This window comes from Phacochoerus africanus, chromosome 2 (assembly GCF_016906955.1).
Source record: "Phacochoerus africanus isolate WHEZ1 chromosome 2, ROS_Pafr_v1, whole genome shotgun sequence".
Lineage (NCBI taxonomy): Eukaryota > Metazoa > Chordata > Mammalia > Artiodactyla > Suidae > Phacochoerus > Phacochoerus africanus.
The window spans coordinates 57,336,100-57,359,923 of NC_062545.1; the positions used below are offsets into that span (position 1 = coordinate 57,336,100).

At 44.1% G+C, this 23,824-nt stretch overlaps 1 protein-coding gene and 1 non-coding gene across 2 annotated transcripts in view; one reads left to right on the top strand and one right to left on the bottom strand.

Moving 5' to 3' along the window:
- The window catches only part of RRAGD (Ras related GTP binding D), a 50,819-nt gene extending 30,726 nt beyond the window's left edge, over window positions 1-20,093 (bottom strand). Inside the window, exon 1 of the mRNA XM_047761037.1 lies at window positions 19,588-20,093. Coding sequence (XP_047616993.1) covers window positions 19,588-19,723 — 136 coding nt within the window. The 5' untranslated portion in view covers window positions 19,724-20,093. The remainder of the gene's footprint in view (window positions 1-19,587) is intronic.
- Window positions 3,219-3,325, top strand: LOC125121823 (U6 spliceosomal RNA). Its single transcript, XR_007133674.1, has one exon. It is a non-coding gene; the product is annotated as a U6 spliceosomal RNA (small nuclear RNA).
- Window positions 20,094-23,824: the final 3,731 nt, after the last annotated feature.

A 23,824-nucleotide genomic window follows, 5' to 3' on the forward strand; every position in this document is an offset into this window, starting at 1 on the left:
GGCAAAAGATTTAAATAGACATTTCTCCAGACACATAAATGGCTGATAAACGTATGAGAAGATGCTTGATATCATTAGTAATTAAGGAAGTGTATATGAAAACCACTATGAGATGCCACTTCATACGCACTAGGATGGCTAAAACAGACAATAACGAGTGTTGGTGAGGATGTAGAGACTTTGGAACCCTCATACACTGTTAGTGACGATATAAAATGGTGTGCTTTGGAATATAGTTTGGCAGTTCCTTGAAAGGTTAAACATTGAGGCACCATATAACCCAGAAATTCCATTCCTAGGAATAAAGAAATGACAGCATATGTCCAAGCAAAAACTTGCATATGAAATGTTCACGGCAGCATTATTCATAATAGCCAAAAAGTAGGAACAATCCAATAGCCATCAACTAACAGATGGATTAACAACATGAGGTATATCCATATAATGGACTATTATCCAACAATTAAAAAGGAAGGAATTACTGATTCATGGCACAACATAGATGAACATCGAAAAAGTTATGCTAAATGAAAAAAGACAGGGAGTTCCCATATGGCACAGTGGTTAATGAATCTAAGAACCATGAGGTTGCAGGTTCGATCCCTGGCCTTGCTCAGTGGGTTAAGGATCTGGCGTTGCCGTGAGCTGTGGTGTAGGTCGCAGACACAGCTCAGATTCCGCGTTGCTGTGGTTCTGGCGTAGGCTGGTGGCTACAGCTCCAATTAGACCCCTAGCCTGGGAACCTCCATATGCTGAGGGAGAGGCTCAAGTAAAGGCAAAAAGACAAAAAAAAAAGAAAGAAAGAAAGAAAGAAAGAAAGAAGACAGACACAAAAGGTCACATATTATTTTATTCCATTTACATAAAATGTCCAGAATAGACAAATCCATAAAGACAGGAGGTGGACAAATAGAAACTAGACAACTCTAGTGGTTGCCAGGGGCTAGAGGGAGGGGAAAATGGGAAGTGACTGTTAACAGGTGTGTGTTTTCTTTGGGGTGATAAAAATGTTCTGGAATTAAATAATGACGATGACTGCATACCTTTGTGAATATACTAGAATCCCTGATCTGTATACTTTAAAAGGCAAATACTATGGCATGTGAAATACATCTCAATTTAAAAAAAAAAAAAGGCTTCATGACTGCCAAAATAAGTAAAGAAAACTAAAAGACCTAGTATGAAACTTGGAGAAAGATCAAGAAAAGAAACCAACGTTTTAAGAAAAAAGGTAGAATATAGGCACATACAGAACTATACATACATTTTTCTAAATTTCTTTCCTGTTTCCTTCTGAGCTATACCTCCTTACATCTTTCTCAGTCCCTGGTCTTGATCTAAGCATAATCCCATAGAGACTGGAAAGAAATACTTTATCTCCCTATTGTAATTAACAATTTTTTCCAAAGCTCTACAATGATCTAAAATAGAGGTTGCTATTTGGTATCTTGGCAAATTTCACTTACTATATATAATATTTCGATGTTTGAATTTGAAAAAGGTCCAGGGAAACATAAACTTCAGGTAAAACAGTAAGTGAATAAAGAAAAAGTAAGTATGTATAGATGTGCACAAACACTATTCCACTATAAGCACTTGACCCCCATCCTACCCACACTTTTCCCATTCAACGTAGTTCAGTAAATTGCTGATGATATGAGACACAGTGATGTGGAAGTAAACCATCTGAAAGATCACCAGCTTTCTCCTTCATCAGTGCTACACTCACAGCATTGTCATTCAAGTCAATCTCAGCAAAAGCAGTTCACAAACTGAGAAAGAAAACAGGACTTCCAGGGTCAAAAATATCAGTCTAATAACAGGTCACGGTCTTCCCTTTCCATACTGAAGCCCTAAATATAACAGAAAAGGTACGAACAATAAATATAAAGATGAACAAATAAACACAGATACTGAGCTAGAAACCAAAAAGAGAACTCTTAATTAACAAATTGCTGAGAAATCCCCAAGAAGCACAAAGGTCAGACTGAAGGGAGAACCTGCAGCCCCTGACTATGAATCGTAGGGTTCTGTTGGTAGAACGGGAAGCTCAAACAGGAACAGACATGAAGACAACCAACAGGGTCATTATTTGGAGAATCGCAGTGAGAAGAGCCCAGCAAATAATCTCTGTGCACCACTGCTCACCCACCCAAACCCAACCTTCACATGCACTAGACTATCTTCCAGGTATAGACTATAGGAGCATAGGTATGTGCAAGGCAATTAACAATGGAAGACAAATTTTATCAAAACCAAATAATTTAAAATAAATACTTGTTGGACTTCCCTGGTGGCTTAGCAGGTTAATCATCCAGCATTGCAACTGCTGTTGCTCAGGTCATTATTGTGGCATAGGTTCAATTCTTGGCCTGGGAACATCTGCATGCCTCCAGACACAGCCAAAAAAATAAGTATTCATTACATTTTTTTTTTTTCCTTTTTAGGGCCACAATTGCGGCACATGGAAGTTCCCAGACTAGAGGTCAAATCAGAGCTGCAGCTGCTGGCCTACACCACAGCAACACCAGATCTGAGCCGCCTCTGCAGCTTACAATGCAGCTTGTGGAAACTCCAGATCGTTATCCCACTAAGTGAGGCCAGGGATTGAACCCGCGTCCTCATGAATACTAGTTGGATTCTTAACTCACTGAGCCACAACTGGAACTACTCATTTCTAAAAAATCAGAAACTAGAAGAGATCCCTGGTGGCCTAGTAGGTTAAGGATCCAGTGTTGTCACTGCTGTGGCTCAGGTTCAATCCTGGCCCAGGAACTTTCACATACCGTGAGTGTACCCACACCCCCAAAAAAATCAGAAACTAAAATTTCGGACAATGTAAACATAAGCAATTAGTGAAGGAGAGGTTACCAAAAAGTAGATAAAGAAATGCTAAAGCTCTAGTTAGAAAAGTACAATCTACGGAGTTCCTATGCTTAGCTTAGCGGTAACGAACCAGACTAGTATCCATGAGGACAGGGGTTCAGTCCCTGGCTTTGATTAGTGGGTTAAGGATCTGGCATTGCTGTGAGCTGTGGTGTAGGTCAGGGACTTGGCCTGGATTCTACGTTGCTGTGGCTGTGGCATAGACTGGCAGCTGCAGCTCAGATTCAACCTCTAGCCTGGGAACTTCCATATGCCGCAAGTGTGGCCCAAAAAAAGCAAGAAAGAAAAGTACCGTTTTGTGTCAAATTTTCAAGTTATAAGAATAAGAACTGGTGCTTGCTGCAGCAGCACATATACTAAAATTGGAACAACAGAGAGAAGATTAGCATGGCCCCTGTGCAAGGATGACACGCAAATTCATGAAGCGTTCCATATTTTTTGCAAAGGGGGAGGGGGAAGGAGTGAGATGGACTGGGAATTTGGGGTTAACAGATGCAAACTATTGCCTTTGGAATGGTTAAGCAAGGAGATCCTGCTGTGTAGCACTGGGAACTATATCTAGTCACTTGTGATAGAGCATGATAATGTGAGAAAAAAAATGTATACATGTAGTGTGATTGGGTCACCTTGCTATACAGTAGAAAACTGACAGAATACTGTAAACCAGCTATAATTGGAAAAAAAATCATTATTAAAAAAGAGTAAGAATTGCAAACTAGTAGAAAATATTAAATATGTGCAAAAATGCATTAGAAAGGGGTCCAGGAGGATGCAAAGCAAACAGCAAAAAGGGTGGGGTAAGGATTTAGGGGAATCATTAAAAGGATTTGGGTTTTAGGTTTTTTTCCTTCTTATGGCCACACCTGCAGTATATGGAAGTTCCAAGGCCAGGGGTCAAATATGCCACAGCAACACCAGATCTGAACCACATCTCTGACCTACACCACAGCTTTGCAGCCACGCCAGATCTGAATCCCACTGAGCGAGGCCAGGGTTCAAACCTGCATCCTCACAGAGACAGTGTCGGGTCCTTAAACAGCTTAGCCACAATGGGAACTCCTGGGTTTTAATTTTAAAAAGAAAATACATTCACATTCAATATAATTAAAATTCCTTTTGAAAAAGAACAAAAACAAACATTTAATGTATAGGAGTCATGAAAGACAGAAATGAGAGGATTAAGAGACAACAAACGACACACTGTTTTATGTTTTCATTTCCAAAGCTCAGAGATTAAAGTTGAATTCAAGTTTAAATTTAAGTTAAATTTCAAAGATACACAAGCTCCCTGAAAACTTTTTGATATTTTTTGCCTTTATGTGTTAAATATAAATATTTCAAAATATTCAACAGTCCTGCATTTTCTTTGTAAATGACTGTCTTAAGGTTTCTGTTGGTTTTTTTCCCCAATATAACAAATATACTGGTTAATATATTCAAAGTAAATGACTGGCAAATGTTGGTTGGACAAAGATATGTAAAACATGGTTTCTGTCTTGGAGAAACCTTTAAAATCCAGTCTAGACAATGTGGTATTGGCACAAAGATAGGCAAATAGACCACTATTTGAATAGGCAGTCCCGAAATAAAACCTATACATACACGGACAACTGAGTTTTGACAAAGATGCAAAGAGAATGGATAGGCATTTTCACCAAATAGTATTACAACAATTGGACATCCAAATGCCCCAGCCCAAAAGAATTTTTTTTTTTTTTTTTTGCTTTTTAGGGCTGCACCTGCGGCGTATGGAAGTTCCCAGGCTAGGGGTCGAATGAGAGTTGCAGCTGCCAGCCTACACCACAGCCAGAGCAACTTGGGATCAGAGCAGAGTCTGTGACCTACATCACAAGTCATGGCAACGCCAGATCTTTAACCCACTAAGTGAGGCCAGGGATCAAACCCGCATCCTCAAAGACACCAGTCAGGTTTGTTACTGCTGAGCCACAAGGGGAACTCTCCCTAAAACAATTTTAATCCAGTCTCACCATGCAAAAAAAAAAAAAAAAAATTCAAAATAGATTATAGTCCTATACAAAGCCTGAAACTCTAACTTCTAGGGGAAAATATGACATTAGGTTAGGCAGAGATTTATTAGATACGAATAATATCTAATATTCTTCCCCCAAAATTGATAAGTTGGACTTTATTAAAAGAAAAACTTCTGGAGTTCCCTAGTGGCCTAGTGGTTAAGGATCTGACAATGTCACTGCTGTGGGTCAGGATCAATCCCTAGCCCAGGAACTTCCATAGGACATGGGCATGGACAAAAAATAAATGAACTTCTGCTCTTCAAATGACACCATTAAAATAATGATAATAAAAAAAGATAAGGGAGTTCCCGTCATGGCACAGCGGAAATGAATCTGACTAAGAACCATGAGGTTTCGAGTTCGATCCCTGGCCTTGCTCAGTGGGTTAAGGATCTGGCGTTGCCATGAGCTGTGGTGTAGGTCACAGACGTGGCTCAGATCTGGTGTTGCTGTGGCTGTGGCATAGGCCGGCAGCAACAGCTCCGATTAGACCCCTAGCCTGGGAACCTCCATATGCCACGGGTATGGCCCTAAAAGGACAAAAAGACCAAAAAAAAAAAAAAAGATAAATAAGCCACAGACTGTGAGAAATATTTGCATATCATATATCCAATAAAGGATTTGTATCCAGAATATATAAAAAAATTTAAAAACTCACTATGAAGAAAACAAAACCCAATTTTTAAAAAATTTTATTTTGAACAAATTTTATTTGATTTATTTACTTACGTATTTATTTATTTATTGGCCACCCATGGCATATAGAGTTCCCAGTCCAAGGACCAGATCCAAGCTGTAATTTCGACCTAAGCCACAGCTATGGCAACCCTGGATCCTTAACCTACTGTGCTGGGCTAGGAACCAAACCTGCGTCCCAGCACTCCCAAGACACCACCAATCCCACTGCAACACAGTAGGAACTCCATAATTTGAACAAATTTTAAGCAAAAATTTGAACAATTTGTCCAAGATGATTGATGGAAGGTAAATAAGCACATGAAAAGATGCTCAACACATCATAATCATTAGGAAAATGTAAATCAAAACCAAAATGAGAAAATATTACATCCTCAACTAAGATGTCTAAAATTAACAAGAGAGGCAGTAACAAGTGTTAATGAAGAGGTACTAGAACTCTCTTACCAGGCTTATGTAAATGTAAAGTGGTAAAACAATTTTGGAAAACAGTCTGGTAGTGGTTCCTTAAGAAGTTAAAGGGATGGAGTTCCCATCATGGCACAGTGGTTAATGAATCTGACTAGGAACCATGAGGTTGCAGGTTTGGTCCCTGGCCTTGCTCAATGGGTTAAGGATCTGGCGTTTCCATGAGCTGTGGTGTAGGTCCCAGATGCGGCTAGGATCCTGCGTTGCTGTGGCTGTGGCTGTGGCATAGGCTGGTGGCTACAGCTCCGATTTGACCCCTAGCCTGGGAACCTCCATATGCTGTGGGAGCAGCCCTAGAAAAGGCAAAAAGACCAAAAAAAAAAAAAGAAGAAGTTAAAGGGATATTCATTATATTGTCCCAACCATACCACTGCTAGGTACTTAACCCCCCAAAATGAAAGCATATATGTACACAAAGGCTCATAACAATTTTATTTGTAATAGTCAAAAACTGGAAACCACTGACAGGTAAATAGATAAACAAATTGTGGTGCATCTCACCAATGAAAAAAATAAAGGACTGATACACATAACTTGGATGAATCTAAAATTATTGTACTGAGTGAAAGAAGCCAATTGAAAAAGGACATACTCTACAATTTCATTTTCATAAAGCTCTAAAAACTAAAAACTTCCATCAACAGATGAATGGATTAAGAAGATGTGGTATATATACACAATAGAATACTACTCAGCCATAAAAAAGGATGAAATAATGCCATTTGTAGCAACATGGAGGCAACTAGAGACCGCATACTAAGTGGGGTCAGAAAGAGAAAAAAAAAATACCGTATATCACTTACATGTGGAATCTAAAATATGGCAATAGATGAACCTAACTACAGAACAGAAACAGACTCCCAGACATAGAAAACAGACTTGTGGTTGCCAAGCGGGAGGGGGAGAGAGTGTCATGAACAGGGAGTTTGAGTTTAGTAGATTCAAACGATTACATTTAGAATGGATAAACAATGAGGTCCTACTACAGTGGCACAGAGAACTACATCCAATCTCTTGCAATAGAACGTGAGGAAAATAACATGAGAAAAATGTTCGTGTGTATACATATATACATGATTGGGTCACTTTGCTGTACAGCAGAAATTGACACAACATTGTACATCAACAATACTTTTCAAAAGTTGAAAAAAATTTAAATAAAAACTACAAACTAATCTACAGTGACAAATAGCAGACCGGTGGTTGCCTGGGACATGGAAGAAGTAGTACAGAAGGGTCAGAGGGAGGAACTACTAAGAGGTGAGGTGTAAGAAAAATTTTGGAGGTGATGGAGAGGTTGATCTTGATTGTGGTGATGGTTTCACAGCTGAATGCACATGTCAAAATTAATCAAATGGGTATAATTTAAACTATGTCATTTACACCTCAATACAGTTGTTTTTGAAAACCTAATCTCAAGGGCAAGAATGGAAAACTAAAGAACTATAGTTGCTCAGTAATAACCTCCCAAACAGCACGTGTTAGGTCCCTGCACAGCAGGGGAGAAATGCCTGTGGGCTGTGGGGAGGAAGCCAGTGGATTGCTGCTTTTTTTTTTTTTTTGTCTTTTTGCCTTTTCTTGAGCTGCACCCGCAGCATATGGAGGTTCCCAGGCTAGGGGTCCAATCAGAGCTGTAGCCACCGGCCTACACCAGAGTCACAGCAACGTGGGATCCAAGCCGTATCTGCAACCTACACCACAGCTCACAGCAACGCTGGATCCCCAACCCACTGAGCAAGGCCAGGGACCGAACCCGCAACCTCATGGTTCCTAGTCGGATTCGTTAACCACTGCGCCACCACGGGAACTCTGTGGATTGCTGCTTTAAATGTAGATTTGAAACAGTGCAGTATTTGGATGGGGTTGAGGTGGGTGGAGGGGAGGAGGCTCTCCAAGAGAGGGAAGCCCAAATGTAGCAACTCCTGGCATGGGTCAGGAAAACATGCATGCAATGAAAACTCAAAGCAGCCACACAGAAAGGTGTCTTCTATGTGCCAAGCACCCTACACACCTCATCCCATCCACACCCCTTCCGGAGTAGATATTATCTGCCCCATTTCATAGGTGAAGAAACTCAGGCTCAGGAAGGTCAACTGACTTTCATACTGAGGGTAGGCCCATCCAAAGCCCATGTATTCTGAGTGTAACACTGCTTCCAGTCAATGAAAGCAAAACTCCACATTAAGTATAAAACCCAAAACTAGTCTTTTCAGCACGTGGTGCCGGGAAACCTGGACAGCCACATGTAAATCAATGAAACTGGAACACACCCTCACACCATGCACAAAAATAAATTCAAAATGGCTTAAAGACTTAACATCAGACACCATCCAACTTCTAGAAGAGAACATAGGCAAAACCTTCTCTGACATCAACCTTACAAATGTTTTCTCAGGTCAGTCTCCCAAGGCAACAGAAATAAAAGCAAAACTACATAAGTGCTTATAAATGTCTTTATTTCTTCCGAATTCATACTAGATGTGGGTGCAGATTTTAACTTCTCTCCAGCAGGGTCTGCAAATCTCTATGTAGCATGATGCCGTTGCCCTGGAGGTTAGATCTCCTCCTCCTGGGATAGTGGGGAGGGGATGAGATACTGGGAAAAGGGGAGGGAGTATATATGCATGTTACACACACAGGGTGGCTGGGAAGCGAAGAACACCCACAGCTATAACGTATACATACAGCTGGAAGTGTTTCCTGCTCCCTGCCAAATTCAAGCATGAGCCACCAAGCGTAAACAGCTGCGAAATGGTGGGTTGGATCAGCAAGAGTCCCATCAACTCTGTAGAGACCCCTTACACCCTTGCAGGTGCATTTGATCAGATTTAGCTGGCATGGGAAGAAACACACTGTGTGCCAGGGACTCACTAGACATTTCTACAAACTTTACCAACCAATGAGGAGGTACAAGTCTGTTGTACACTCAAAGAACATGGGGGAAGGAATTGCCCAAGGTCACAAGGCTGGTATGTGCTAGAGCCCTCACCTAGGGCCTTAGCTACCCATGAGCTGACACTAAATGGCACCAAAGACAAAAGAAGGGACTAGAAAATATCAGAGTGAGTGATGTATGATAAGAGTAAATCATGCTATGAAACTTTTTTTATTATTATTTTTTTTATTTTCCCACTGTACAGCAAGGGGGCCAGGTTATCCTTACATGTATACATTACAATTACATTTTTTCCCCCACCCTTTCTTCTGTTCTATGAAACTTTTAAACTGACTTATACATAGATGGGTTCTGGTGCACAATATAACTTTTTTTTGGCTGCCCCCAAGACATATGGAAGTTCCTGGGCCAGGAATCGAACCCAAGCCACAGCTGGGATCTCCACTACAGCTGTGGCAATGCTGGGTCCTTAACCCACTGTGCCGGGCCACGGATGGAACCCTCACCCCCAGAAGAGACAGCACCAGATCTGTGTCACTGTGGGAACTCCATAAGTGTATTTTTTATTGGGGACTCACAGTCAAAAAAATTTGTAGGCCATTGCCATTGATTAGGGGAGGTTTCTTACAACAGAAAATCCCGCTGAGGGAGTCCCTGTGGTGGCTCAGCAGGTTACGAACCCAACTAGTATCCATGAGGATGCAGGTTCTATCCCTGGCCTCACTCAGTGGGTTAAGGATCTGGCGTTGCAATCCAAGCCGCAGCTCCAATTCAACTCCTAGTCTGGGAAATTCCATATGCCACAGCTGTGGCCCTAAAAAAGCAAGAAAGAAAGATACAGTAGAAAATTGACAGAACACTGTAAAGCAGCTATAATGGAAAAAAATAAAAATCATTATAAAAAAAAAGAAAAAAAGAAGGAAGGAAGGAAAAGCCCGCTGACAAAAACTTCCCTCTAATCCTCTCCCACTTTCTCTCAAATACCCCTGCTTCTGAAACCCTAGAGGATCTCGTTACACTCTGGGAGGGGAAGCAGGGAGCTTCCATCAAGAAAGGAAGCTGGCCTCCTGCAGAGGGTCCCCCACCCCATCACACTTCCCTGGGCATCATCCACCTGCTCAAGTTTGATAAGAACAACCCGAAAAAAGTGAAAGAAAGAGGATGAAGGAGAAGCACTGCTTTGAAAAGGGCAACAAAAGGGCTGGCACTTTATTTTTTTAAAAAAGGGAAATCAGAAAGGAACTACACAAGACTGTGGGACTAGAGATGGGACCCCAGAAAGGACTCTTTAAAAGTTCTGGCAGGGTTTGGAGGAAGTTGCTGGAATGAGGTGAAATTTACAAGAGGGCAGTTTGTTCCCGTTTCACCCTGAATGTCTGCCAGTCGGCCAAGTGTTCTGTTTGACAGGGCTTAGCTAGGGGCTGCAGACACAAAGGCAAGATTCATTCCTTAGTGATTAGAGAGGAAAATAGACAAGAAAAACTGACAACTCCAATGCACTGCTGTCTAGGTATCATGGGTTCAAGCGAGAAGTGTCCCTGGAGAAATAACATCTGAGTGTGTGGGTGTGTGTGGGTGTGTGTGTGTGTGTGTGTGTTTGAAGCCGCACCCTTGGCGTATGGAAGTTCCCAGGCTAGGGGATCAAATCGGAGCTACAGCTGCTGGCTACACCACAGCCACAGCAACTCAGGATCCAAGCTGCATCTGCAGCCTCCACCACAGCAACACCAGATCCTTAACCCACTGATGAAGGCCAGGGATCAAACCCGCATCCTCACGGATACCAGTTGAGTTCGTTACCGCTGAGCTACGATGGGAACTCTGAACATCTGAGTCTTAAAGGAGGAAGCATGAAAGAGATGAATGAGGGAAAGGTCATTCCAGGAAGAGATTTGGGAATGTAGTTTAACAACAAGAAAAGCCTGTACACAGTCCAGGGGCTGCCCGCAGCATTAAGAATGAAATCCAACTGCCTTCTTCCCCCAAAAGGCCCTCAGCGGGCTACCCTCTCATTCCATGCCTGTTTCATCTTCCCTACCAGTTCCTTACCCTGCAGGCACACTGACCCTCTGCTTCCTCACCTTCGGGTCTAGACTCACTCCCTCCTCTGCCTGGCCGGCTTTCCCCAGGCACCCCAGGCTCTTCTTCCCACTCAGCCCAGTGGCAATTTTATCTCCTCTCACCTCAATCAGGCCCCATCACTCCCTAACCTCCCTGTGTCTTCTTCAAAGTACATCACTATACAAAGCCATTCTTTTTATTTTATGTTGGCCATGTTGTCTATTTGTTTATTGTCTGTCTCACATATATACATGCAAGTACACTGTAGCATGTGATGTGAGCCATAACATTGAATAAACTAGTTGATGGAGAGGTAACAGGCTAGTTGATGAATAGGATGCTGGCAAATCTGGATTTTACTCCGAGAGTCATGAGGATGTTAAAGGGAGACCAACATGATCAGATTTACACTTTAGGAAGCTCACTCCAGAAAGAGACTCCCCAGAGGGCATCAGTGTGGGGACAGTGAAGGGGTCTAGAATAAGCCACCAGAGTATAAAAATTGTTTTGAGCTAAAGGCACTGGAGTTCCTGAAATCCCTTATTTGCCTAAAGCGAAGCCTCCCCAAATAACTCAACTGTCAAAAATCTCCTCCCCAGGAGTTTCCTGATGGTCTAGCAGGTTAAGGATCTGGTGCTGTCACTGCTGTGGCTTGGGTTTGCTCCCTGGCCCAGGAAATTCCTTTCTCATGCCTCAGTCAAAAAAAAAAAAAAAAAAATCTCCCCAGGAGCAACTCAAATCTTCTCTTCTTGGAGAATGAGAGAAGTCAGCCCCACAGCAAAAGACATTGTCACCAAACTCTTATCTCCCACCTATTCTCTTATGAGCCCATTGGTCAGTCCAGTGATTTGTTTTTCCACAATGCCCTTTCCCCCATCCCCTTTGAAGTCATTTTTTCTCCCAGAGGTGCCCCTCTGCCCCTCCTTATCCTCTATTAAAATGGTATATAAGCCTCAAATTCTAACTGCCTCCTTGAGACAAATCAACTCTTATGCATTGCTACTTAATTAAACCTATTTTTCTCTTGTTCATGTCAGTTTAATTTGCAGGGCTCCAACTCAGAGACTAAGAGTTTTTCCTCCCTGACAATAATTAGGAGGCTCTTCTAGAAACACAAATGAGAAGCATGCAGAAATGGGCAGAAGGAATGGATTCATGAGAAACTCAAATCAACTCAGTAGTACTTGGTGATCCTCTGAACACGGAGGACAAGGGAGAAAGAAGCTTCAAATTCCCAACCTGGAAGACCAAGTGAACAACAGCCCGTTCGCCGAGCTCGCAAAAGCAAAGAGGCAGAACAGGGACTTGAAGTTGTTGAGTCTGGAGTGCCTGTCTGCCTGTGGCTCAGATAAAGAATAGATCCAGGGCCGCAGAAGGCAACAGAATTCTGAAGCTGCGGGTGGGCTTGAACCTGGCAATGCAGGTTGCTGCCGTGCTCCATGACTTGTGGGGCTGTTACCCCCTTGATCTGGTTGGCTGAGAGTGAGTGAGTTCACACTGGAGAGGTTTTAGCCTTGGCCACCATGAAACAGCTCAAACCAACCCGCTCCAAACTCTTACCACCTGCAGTTCCCATTTACTGACCTCCCACATTGCCCACAACATCACCTCTAATCCCCAAATCCTTAACGTTTATCCTTCACAGGTGTGAAAACTGAGGGAGGACCCAGTGTTTACAATGATAAACACTCTATAGATGTGTGCTGGTTGGGACCATTAAATGAAAGTGATTGAACAGAACGTGAAGCTGAACTAATTAAAGCTTTAAAAAGAAAGTCCACATCTGACTTTGGCCCAGACCAGCACACAGGTATCAAGAGGGTGAGCTTTATGCCCAGGTCAAGTTTATCCACTACAGTCAGGGGCACTGTCTTCCACTGGGTCCTGTTATTACCTAAATTTCCCAAATAGTGCAGCTTTTTAACTAGACTGCCGGAGATCCCAGGGAAACTCAGTCACCCCAGGAGCAGCATTATGGAGAGGGGTCATCACACTGGGCCCTTAGGAGCTTTTGACACTGCAGACTAATGTCTTAATCCAGAATTGGCAGAGCCCTGTCCCAAACGAACAGCCTTCGAAAATACATAAGGGAAGGAGAAAGACAGATCAGGAACTTGGGGACAGGACCATCTGGGGGCCCCGCGCAACTGATCTGTGGGTGGGACTGTTCACAACAATGAAGGAACCAGAAATCAGGAAAACTGGAATTGAAAGACAGTGTGCACCTCTTTGCAGAGTTCTGACACGGTTGGCCCTGGTTTCCTGGGGGAGGAGGAGATCTGTATGAAATGCACTTCCTAAATTCTGATGTATCAGACAACAGAGAGTGCTTATAATTAAGGAAAGTTCTCCAAGAGGTGACACCTTTAAACAGACCCAAAACCAGAAAATAAGAAAGATTTAACAAAAGGATTAGGATAGTGTGATAGCAAATGGAATGGCTGAAAAGTACTGAGTTAGTGCCATCCTGGGGTTAATAAAGCCCAGCTCGGCCACTTAAACGCCCGTATATGACCCAGAACCAGTGAGCCTTTATTTCCTCACCTACTGGGGTCTGTCAGTGGGCGCGCGCGCGTGCGCGCACACACACACACACACACACACACACACACACAATCTTCTTCCTTTTTTCTTTTTCTTTTCCCAGCCCAAACCTAGGTAACGAGAGAGTGCTTTGTGGAATGTGACCACAGTGAGAGGCTCACTCAGCCTTAAGAGAAAGTGAGAATGTCTTTGCTATTAGTATTCTGAGGGGTCCGCAAAGGCTTACGGTTCTATATACTTATGGTCTTAGGAAGAGGCCTCTGGTTTGTTTCCTGCAACATTATCTGTAGTCCTCTGCATTTCTTTCTTTTTTTAAGGACCGTACTCATGACACATGGAGGTTTCCAGGCTAGGGGTGGAATCAGAGCTGTAGCCGACAGCCTACACCACAGCCACAGTAACTCAGGATCCGAGCCATGTCTGCAACCTATACCACAGCTCATGGCAACACCGAATCCTTAACCCACTGAGCGAGGCCAAAGGATCAAACTCTCATCCTCATGGATGTTGGTCAAGTTTGTTACCCACTGAGCCACGGCGGGAACTCCTCCTTTGCATTTCTGATCAATGAAACTGACACATGCAAGACCCAGGAGACCCGTAAGAGATTTCAAGCCAAGTGGGAATTAAATATATGAATAATAACAGGACTGTTACTAACATGCAAAAATCATGGAGATTCACTGTCCATTTGATTAACTGCTTAGTAAGAAAAATTAAATGCAATCAAAACATGTTTTTAAAGGCATAAAGGCTTTTGAAGGTGATTTCAATTTGTATGCGAAGACCAAATCTTTTTTTATGAAATCTTCTCACATCACGGTGGCAGGTAACAAAAAAACATGATTACGTGTATAAATATTTCCTTTATGTGTGTACTCAATAACACTTCTAATGTATTCTGACTTACCAACGCTTCTGCAAGAAAGGAAAAGTGTTTTTGTAAGCTTTTTTCCTGTTGCCAATCAATCACTCTGAGTGATCAAGGTTGGTTTTGCATAGTCCTATTTTACACACTGAGAAACAGAGCTGGAATCTTCCCCAGAGGTCTTCAAGAGGAGAAAGTCCACCAGCTCCCTGGGCCTTTTAGGCCATGAGTGAAAAATGCATCTGTCTTGTGTGTCACAGCAGAACCAGGAAAAACCACTGTCACAAGAGTGCTTTAGAGATGCAAACTATCACATTTGGAGTGGATAAGCAATGAGATCCTGCTGTATAGCATAGGGAACCATATCCAGTCACTTGTGATGGAACATGATGGAGGATAATGTGAGAAAAAGAATATATATATGTATATATATATATATGACTGGATCACTTTGCTGTACAGTAGAAATTGACAGAACACTGTGAATCAACTGCAATGGAGAAAATAAAAATCATAAAATAAAAAAATATAAAAAAGAGTGCTTTAGAGCCCTCTTTAAGAGAGGATTAAATATCGCCTTTGGGCAAAAAAGAAAGGTAAGGAATACAAGAATAAAAGAGGTAGAGAAGAAGTAAGAAAAATGATAGAGACAGAAGTGACTGTGGTGGAAGTGAAATTGTGTCACCAACAACTATGGGAATTGGGGGTGGTAGGGGGAACAAATAAAGCATGAACTCTGAGACACGGGCACCCAGGCACTGAAAAAAACAATCTTCAGAGCCATACCCCTTACCCAAAACTCTAAAACTTGGTGTTTCTGCCGCTTTCCTGTTAGAGTGCCCCATGTCTGTTCTAACATTAAAATGGGAGAGACTGATTGATTTATATTGAAATACAGTTGACTGAGAGATTTCTTTTCTTTTTTTGGCTGCACCTAGGGCATGCAGAAGTTCCCAGGGTAGGGAATGAACCTGTGCCGCCACAGCAGTGACAATGCCGGATCCTTAATCCACTGTGCCATCAGGGAACTCCGAGAGATTTCTGTTAAAACTAGAAAACCAATATTCTGATACCAAGAATCACTGAGGAGTTCCCATGTGGCTCAGCAGTAATGAACCTGACTAGTATCCATGAGAAGCTGGATTCCATCCCTGGCCTCACTCAGTGGGTTAAAGATCCGGCATTGTCCTGAGCTGCGGTATAAGTCACAGACTCGGCTCATGCGTTGCTGTGGCTGTAGCGTAGGCTGGCAGCTGCAGTTCTGATTTGACCCCTAGCCTGGGCCCTTCCATATGCCATGGTGTGGCCCTAAAAAGAAAAAAAAAGAAGGAAAAAAAAAAGAATCACTAGAACATGTTTATAAAAATATGCTAACTGTATTTGAATACGCTCTGGGCCTAAGGTGTGATCTTATTCAAAACATTTTTAACTATTCTGTGTTTCCATCTATTCCAGCACTTACATATCTCTAAATTTCCAGGGCTAGAAGGTCAACACAACTCTTTTTGGACAAGGCAGAGTTACAAGAGAAGGGACTTAGATTTCCATAAACTTGACCCTCTCCTAAACCTTGCTCAGTTCCAGCTCCAGAAAAGTCCCCCGGCATATCTGAGCCATGGTTTCAGTATCAGAACAATTCTCTCAAGAAACAATAAGATAAATTTACTAATAATTTTAAAAACAACTTTAAGAATTTTTTGTGCCTCCAGTAACCACCTAAACTGTCACTTTCTCAGACCCTGAGAGAGTGCACAGGTTGCTATGGAAACAAAATCTCACTTAGCTGGACTATGGGTACACATCTGTCTTAGTCAAATTTACCTTAAAAATTGAAAGGGGAGTTCCCATTGTGGGCTCAGTGGTAATAAACCTGACTAGTATCCATGAGGATGCAGGTTCGATCCCTGGCCTCAATCAGTGGGTTAAGGATCCCACTTTGCTGTGGCTGTGGCATAGGCCAGTGGCTACAGTTCTGATTGAACCCCTAGCCTGGGAACCTCCATATGCCCTGAGAGAGGGACAAAGAAACCAAAAAAACAAAGAAAAGAAAGAGACTTTGGGAAAAAATAATTTCACTTTCTGATTAAATATAATCTTTTTTTGGCCACGCCCGTGGCATGAAGAAGTTCCTGGGCCAGGGACTGAACCCGAGCCACAGAAGTAACCAGAGCCACAACAGTGATAATGCTGGATCGTTAACCCACTGAGCGACTGGGGAACTCCTTAAATATGATTTTTTAATTACTTTCTTTGTTATTATAGGTTTTAAAGCACTATAATTTACTAAAGACAAAGTCCAGGTGCCTAAAAATAAGTGTTATTTTTGGTACAATTGTTTTTTAATGACTTAATTACTGCCTCCTCTCTCTGGAGTTTTATCTGGAGCCTAAGAGTTGAAGGTGAGACTCATCAATGATTAATGACCCAGAATGGGGTTTGAGAGGTGCCCAAATCTGTCCTTAACAGAACTAAAGCACTGGAAAACACTTTTGCTATTCATGAACAAAATTTGAAGTGCACGCCAGAGAAGTGCAATTTAAGTCTCAACTTAACTGCACTACAGTTTTCAAACTTAGCAAAATGTGGTCAAACTTACAAGGCACTAGGTTTAAAAATAAGATCAGAAGTTCCTTGTAAGACTACAGGAAATAAAATCATACTATCTACCTTCAATCACATTCTTTTGCACAGTAATGCTGGTCAGGCCTGCATCTCACCGGCAAGGGGTAGATTTCTGAACCTCATGGAAAAAGCCTCAGGTCTCCACTAAGCTCAGACACTAAACCAAATCCATTAGGTGAACAGGGAGGAATTTAGAGAGAAACGCTTTGCCCATGGTTATAATGCAATATGTGCCCAGGGCCCATTAGAAATCAGAATAACCATTTGTTGGCACCTTGATGTCTCAGGAACTGAAGGCCACAGGAACTTAAGTCACAACTCCCAGCCTCCACCCTGCCCCCCATCCCGACTCCCCAGGACCATTATCAGATGGCATGACAGTCGTCAGGGACAGTCCTTGCTAGAACTGCTGACTGAGGGGCCTATCTGCCACTCTAGAAAGCAAATGCTCTGACAGAGATTCTGCATTCAGGCCCAAGCCAAGGGACATGTGGAAAGAACAGGGGCCCAAAATAATGGAGGAAATCTTCTGAGAACAGACCACATCCACAGCAAGCCCAGGTGGAGAAAGCCCAGACCAGGCTTCAGTCATGTATGTTCCTCCTACCAGACAAATACACTCAGTGCTTTTACAGCCAGATTCCAGTTTGATCCGAAGAACTCAGGAGGGAGGATTTTATTACTGAAGTAATCAAAAGCATCAGTTACAGGCAGGTCTGCCTCTGGTTAGGAGCAGCAGGGAGCATGTAACACCAGGCTCTGGGGAAGCCCTTTGTTCAGGAAATCCCCACCACCACCAAAGCCAAAGTGTTAATTTCACTTCAGAGTCCCCAAATCAAAATTTTAAAGTGCCTCCCTTGAAGAACTGCAGAATAAATAAACAGGTCCCAGGCTTTCCCTAGAACCCAGTCTCTGGCCCCCACGCCAATATCAAATTACAAGGTTTTCCTTCCTATATACAGCCTATTTCTTTCTTTTTTTTTTTTTTTAAGCATCACAAATACACCCTATTGTGTGTCTACCACTTCAAATACCTTGCAAATATTTCCTAATTCTGAATCTCTCAGGCGCCTCCTAAGAATCTAGGAGGAGCTAACAAATGCAATTTGAATAATAATGAGGTGACTGAACAATTTAATTACCAAAGGTAGCCCCAGAGACTCCAACAAAAGGATTGAAAGCCTTTATCTACAAAAATGTGGCCACGTGCTCCACTGTGGGACCAATTAAGGGGAGTGCAGAAGAGAGAGGCGCACAGGTGCCTACACGAGTTTAAGCAAATGGGGAATTAGCACAAATCCTCTCTGGGGACGGACACTGCCAGAAAGGGTGACTGGGAAAGCTCCTTTCTCATCTATCAGGCTCAAGGTTTAGTTAACTTTCTTCCCTTTCTGATTAATTCAAAGTAGCACCTCCTATATGTAAAATAATGAAAACTAACCCCCTGGAGAACCGCTTTGTATGGAGACTTTAAGTTCAAGGAATTTTCAATAAAAGTTCTTCAAAATCAACAGTCACGAAAGTACTTTTAATCCCTCACACAATTTCCTCAAAGTCAACAGTTCAAAAGTTAGTTCCACCTTTAGGATGCAGACAGCTTCACCTAGATGTTATGTTTTACCAGCATTATTCCACTGACCTTTCCAAATGACCTTACAATAAAGAACTTTTTCCTCGCTTTGGAGGGAAACAAAAAAGATCAACTTTCCGGAATCCTAAAAAGCTCTCAACTTCCTTAGGCCTTAAGAGTTAAATGCAGGAAGCCCCCACAAACTCAACAATTGCTAAATCCCGCTTGTTGAACAGGAAACAGAGTTTGCTTCTGAGTGGCCATGTATTCCCCCGCCCCGCGCTCACTAAGGGCAGGCGCTGCCATGCCCAGGTGGTGACACTGAGCAGAGATTAGGTGTCCTAACAACCGTATTTGCCTGGATCTCCGGAAACCCGCTGCCAATTGGCGACTCCCTTATCACCTGGGCGCATCTCCCCGCCGCTCCACGGGTGCCTGCGCGCGGAAGATCTGGGCGGCCCCACGACCCCTCCCGCGGCGACACAGGGCAAGACTGACACCCGCAGCTGCCGACGACCCTGCCAGTCACGCTGCCGCCGGCTGCCTTTTTTAGCCACAACATCTGACCCCAGCTTCGACAGCAGCGTTCAGGGATAAGTCCCAGGGCGCGCCGCGGGGGTCCCCTCCTGTCCACAGCCCCTGCAGTGAGCTTGGGGTGAGGGAGAGTAGGTACTGGTCCTGGAACTGCCAGAGAGCGCGCGTTCCTTCTCCCCAGACGCTACCTCTCAGCCCTCTCCACCGATCTCGGCCCCCCTCCGCTGCCTGCACCCGGGCTCCCCCATTTTGCAGCTCGCTGTGGCTCCTCTGACTCCCCTCCCCACCCCTACCCCGTAACTCGGCTCTCCTGGATCCCCTCCAAGTCGCGGCCCGCGCGCCTGGCCTGGCTGGGGTGCGGGCTGAGGACGCTGGGGGCGGGGGGCTGAGCAGGGAACCCGGCGCTCACCTCCCTCCTCCGCCCCGCTGTCCCGCTCGGCGTCCGAGGAGTCGGGCCCGTCCCCGTAGTCCGCTAACCCCACCAGTTCATCCTCCTCGTCGTCGTCCTCGTCCTCCGGCTGCGGCTTCCCCAGCACCTGGCTCATCGCGCCCTCGGTAGTCCGTCCCGGGGGCGGCAGGGGTCCCTAGTGGGAGGGCCAAATCTTCTGGCCTGCGGCTCACAACCTATTTCTGAATTAGGGTTTTGTCTGGAGGTTCGCGGGCGGAGGCGGGGACCGCGCGTCCCCCGCGGCGGTCGGCGTCCAGGTCCGGGTCCCGCGGTTCCCAGCGCGCTCGGAGCCCCCTGCCCCGCCCCGCCCCGCCTGCCGGCGGAGGAGTCAGCCGGAGCGCGGCAGTTCCTCCCCCGAGGAGGGAGAGAGAGACTGCGTGACCCAAGTCACCTGACACACACTGTCACACACACATACACACACACACACACACACACACCGCACGGGCGCGCGCGCGCGCTTTCCCGGGCGCAGGCACCGCTCACTGGGGCGCTGGGGCCCAGGCCGCGCGCACACACACTCGAGGGGAAACAGGGCGGCACGGGGCCCTCCACTCACCCAAAAGCGCCCACAGATACACGCTCAGTACTCCGGGATGGGTGCAGTCACCCACCGCGGCTGCGTGCCCGTGACCCCACGCGCCCCTCCTGCACGTGGCCCCGCACAAGCGAGCGAGGTGAGGGCCTGCACACCCTGAGAATCTCCACCAACCCACCCACCCCCGACACACACCCGCTGCCTTGGGCGCCCTTCTCCAGGTTCCAGTCCCAAGTGGGCTGCCCCCACAACACTGCCTGGCCCGGGCCCCCTCTCAGAGCTGCATGCCTAGGACATCCCATGGATACTGAAGCGCCCCAAGAAGAAAACTCGGGAGAAATGCACCAAAGAGGCGGCGCAGTCTCCATAGCAATTGCATTTTAGTCCCCGGTTATGGTTCAAAGTGCTTCCCAACAACAACAAAAAAACCATACGTATTCACTAATCAGGCCTACCCTGCGGTAAATGTTTCTGAAAGAATAACCTGCCTCGTGGCTGCCTAGCCTTTACAATAATTCCTCTGCAGCTTTTGGGGAAAGGTCTCAGGTGTGTAACACCCTAAGGGGCTATTCATAGCCACCTCCTCCGGTCTCATTGTTGCCTAGACTGTAATCCCACATCTCAAAATAAAACGCTTCAAGGTTTTTGGAGGGAAGAGGAGGGGTGGCTGGGAGGGGAGGCAGCTCTCGCATAGGAATAGCAGCCATGTGGGGGTGAGACTAAAACCTGCATTCCTCCACAAGCTTTTCACCACAGGACATTCTGTACCCACCCTTTCTGGATACTGCAAAAAATCACGTGGATGAACTTCCTTCTGTCAAGCACAATGAGAAATAAACCAGCTGGCCAGCATGGTGATCCAGATCCTACAGGTGCCAGCAGCTCAGCAGGTGGTGTGGGGGAGGAGGAGAAGGGCTCTGAGGTTGGAAGCTCTTGGGGCCTCAGGAGCGGCCCCTGCAGGGAATTTGTAGGGAGAACCTAGTCTCTGCAAAGCGGTGAGGGTGGGAGCAATGTTCATGCCCTGGAGGAGCTCCCAGTCTGCAAATCATGGCTCCTGTCTCGGATTCTATAGCAGTTATAGGTGTTGAAGGTGGATACAGACACCTTCTAGGAGGTGGGTGCTTCTAATTGGAAAGGTCTTGGGGTTGTCCAGGTGGACATAGAATAATGTGCATGGCTGTATCAGTTGCAGTCCTTTCCCAGGAGGAAAATGATGGCACGTGCAAGGATTTTAATTTAAAAGGCTTTAAGTGAAGGAGCAATTTACTAGGATGTGGGCAGAGTTTAAGAATCAACACAGGGATTAGCTACACTAGGAAGAGATGATCACCCCTAAACTTGTGTGAAGGAAAGAAGCTAGAGTCCTGGGCAGGGGGCACAAAACAGGAGCTATAGCTGATGAAGAAGCAGCCACTGCCAGAACCACCTCTCCCAAGAAACAGCAGTGGGAAAGAATACCCTGACCTCTCCTCCCACCCTGCATTCTCTGGAACAGCTTCCCATCGGCCAAACCTAGCTGGATGCCAGAATGCAAAAGAGCCTGGAGCCTAGTCCAGGACACAGAGATTGGATAGGGAGGGCAGACAGTGGGTTCTAGGGGTAGGATGGGATGGGGGGCAAATAGTCTATCTAGCACGAGCAGGCTCTACTTGGCCTTATCAGTGGAAGTCATTCTAGGAGTAATTTTCCTAGTCTACTTTCATTCATCCTATTAAAAGAAGTACCTGGAAGGAAGGCTCTTCCAAAATGGGTTTATGACTTTCATCTGTCCCTTTGAGATTGCCTGCAGATTAAAAGAAATTACAGTATAGTGATGATTGAATATTTTATTTTTACCAACACTTCCTTCTAAAAAACCCTTAACTCTCAGAGATATTTTGTAGCATCGTGAAAGATGAACTTTGTCTATTGCCCATTAATATTTACCAACTAGACAAGGATGTCTGCTCTCACCACTACTATTAAACATAGCTTTGGAAGTCCTAGCCGTGACAATCAGAAAAGAAAAAGAAATAAAAGGAATCCAAATTGGAAAGGAAGAAGTAAAACTACTACTGTTTGCAGATGACATGATACTATACCTAGAAAATCCTAAAGACACTAGTAGAAAACTTAGAGCTCATTAGTGAATTTGGTAAAGTTGGAGATACAAAATTAATACACAGAAATCAACTGCATTTCTATATACTAACAATGAAAAGTCAGAAAGAGAAATTAGGGAAACAATCCCATTTACCATCTCATTAAAAAAAAACAAAAAACAAAAAAAACCCTAGGAATAAACCTTCCTAAAGAGACAAAAGACCTATACCCTGAAAACTATAAAATGCTGATGAAAGAAATTGAAGATGACACAAACAGATGGAATGATATACCATGCTCTTGGATCAGAAGAATCAATATTGTCAAAACGACTATTGTCAAAATGACAAGGTAATCTACAGATTCCATGCAATCCCTATCAAATCACCAATTGCATTTTTTACAGAACTAGAACAAAATATTTTAAAGTTTGTTTGGAAGCACAAAAGTCCCAGAATAGCCAAAGCAATCCTGAGAAAGAAAAATGTAGCTGAAGGGATCATGCTCCCTGACTTCAGACTATATTACAAAGCTATATTCATCAAAATAGTATGGTACTGGCACAAAGACAGAAATATAGATCAGAGGAACAGGATAGAAAGCCCAGAATTAAACCCATGCACCTACAGTCAACTAATCTACAACAAAGGAGGCAAGAATATACAATGGAGAAAAGACAGTCCCTTCAATAAGTGGTGCAGGGAAAATTGGATAGCTTCTTGTAAGAGAATGAAATTAGAACACTCTCTAACACCATACACAAAAATAAACTCAAAATGGATTAAAGACCATATACTATATAAGACCAGATACCATAAAACTCTAAGAGGAAAACATAGGCCAAACACTCTCTGACTTAAACCACAGCAATATTTTCTCAGATCCACCTCCTAGAGTAATGACAATAAGAATAAAAACATACAAATGGGACTTAATTAAACTTAAAAGTTTCTGCACAGTAAAGGAAACCCTAAACAAAACGAAAAGACAGGAGTTCCTGTCATGGCTCAGTGGTTAATGAATCCAACTAGGAACCATGAGGGTTTGGTCCCTGGCCTTGCTCAGTGGGTTAAGGATCCAGCATTGCCGTGAGCTGTGGTGTAGGTCACAGATGCGGCTTGGATCCTGCGTTGCTGTGGCTCTGGCATAGGCCAGTGGCTACAGCTCCAATCAGACCCCTAACCTGGGAACTTCCATATGCTGCGGGAGCAGCCCTAGAAAAGGCAAAAAAAAAAAAGAAAAGACAACCCACAGAATGGGAGAAAATATTTGCAACTGAAGCAACTGACAAGGGATTAATCTCCAAAATATATAAACACCTCCTGTAGCTCAATACCAAGAAAGCAAATAACCCCATCAAAAGATGGGCAGAAGATCTAAACAGACAATTCTCCAAAGAAGACATACATATGGCCAAAAAACACATGAAAAGATGTTCAGCATCACTATTAGAGAAATACAAATCAAAACTACTATGAGGTACCACCTTATACCAGCCAGAATGACCATCATCAAAGAGTCAACAAACAATAAATGCCAGAGAGGGTGTGGAGAAAAGGGAACCCTCTTACGCTGTTG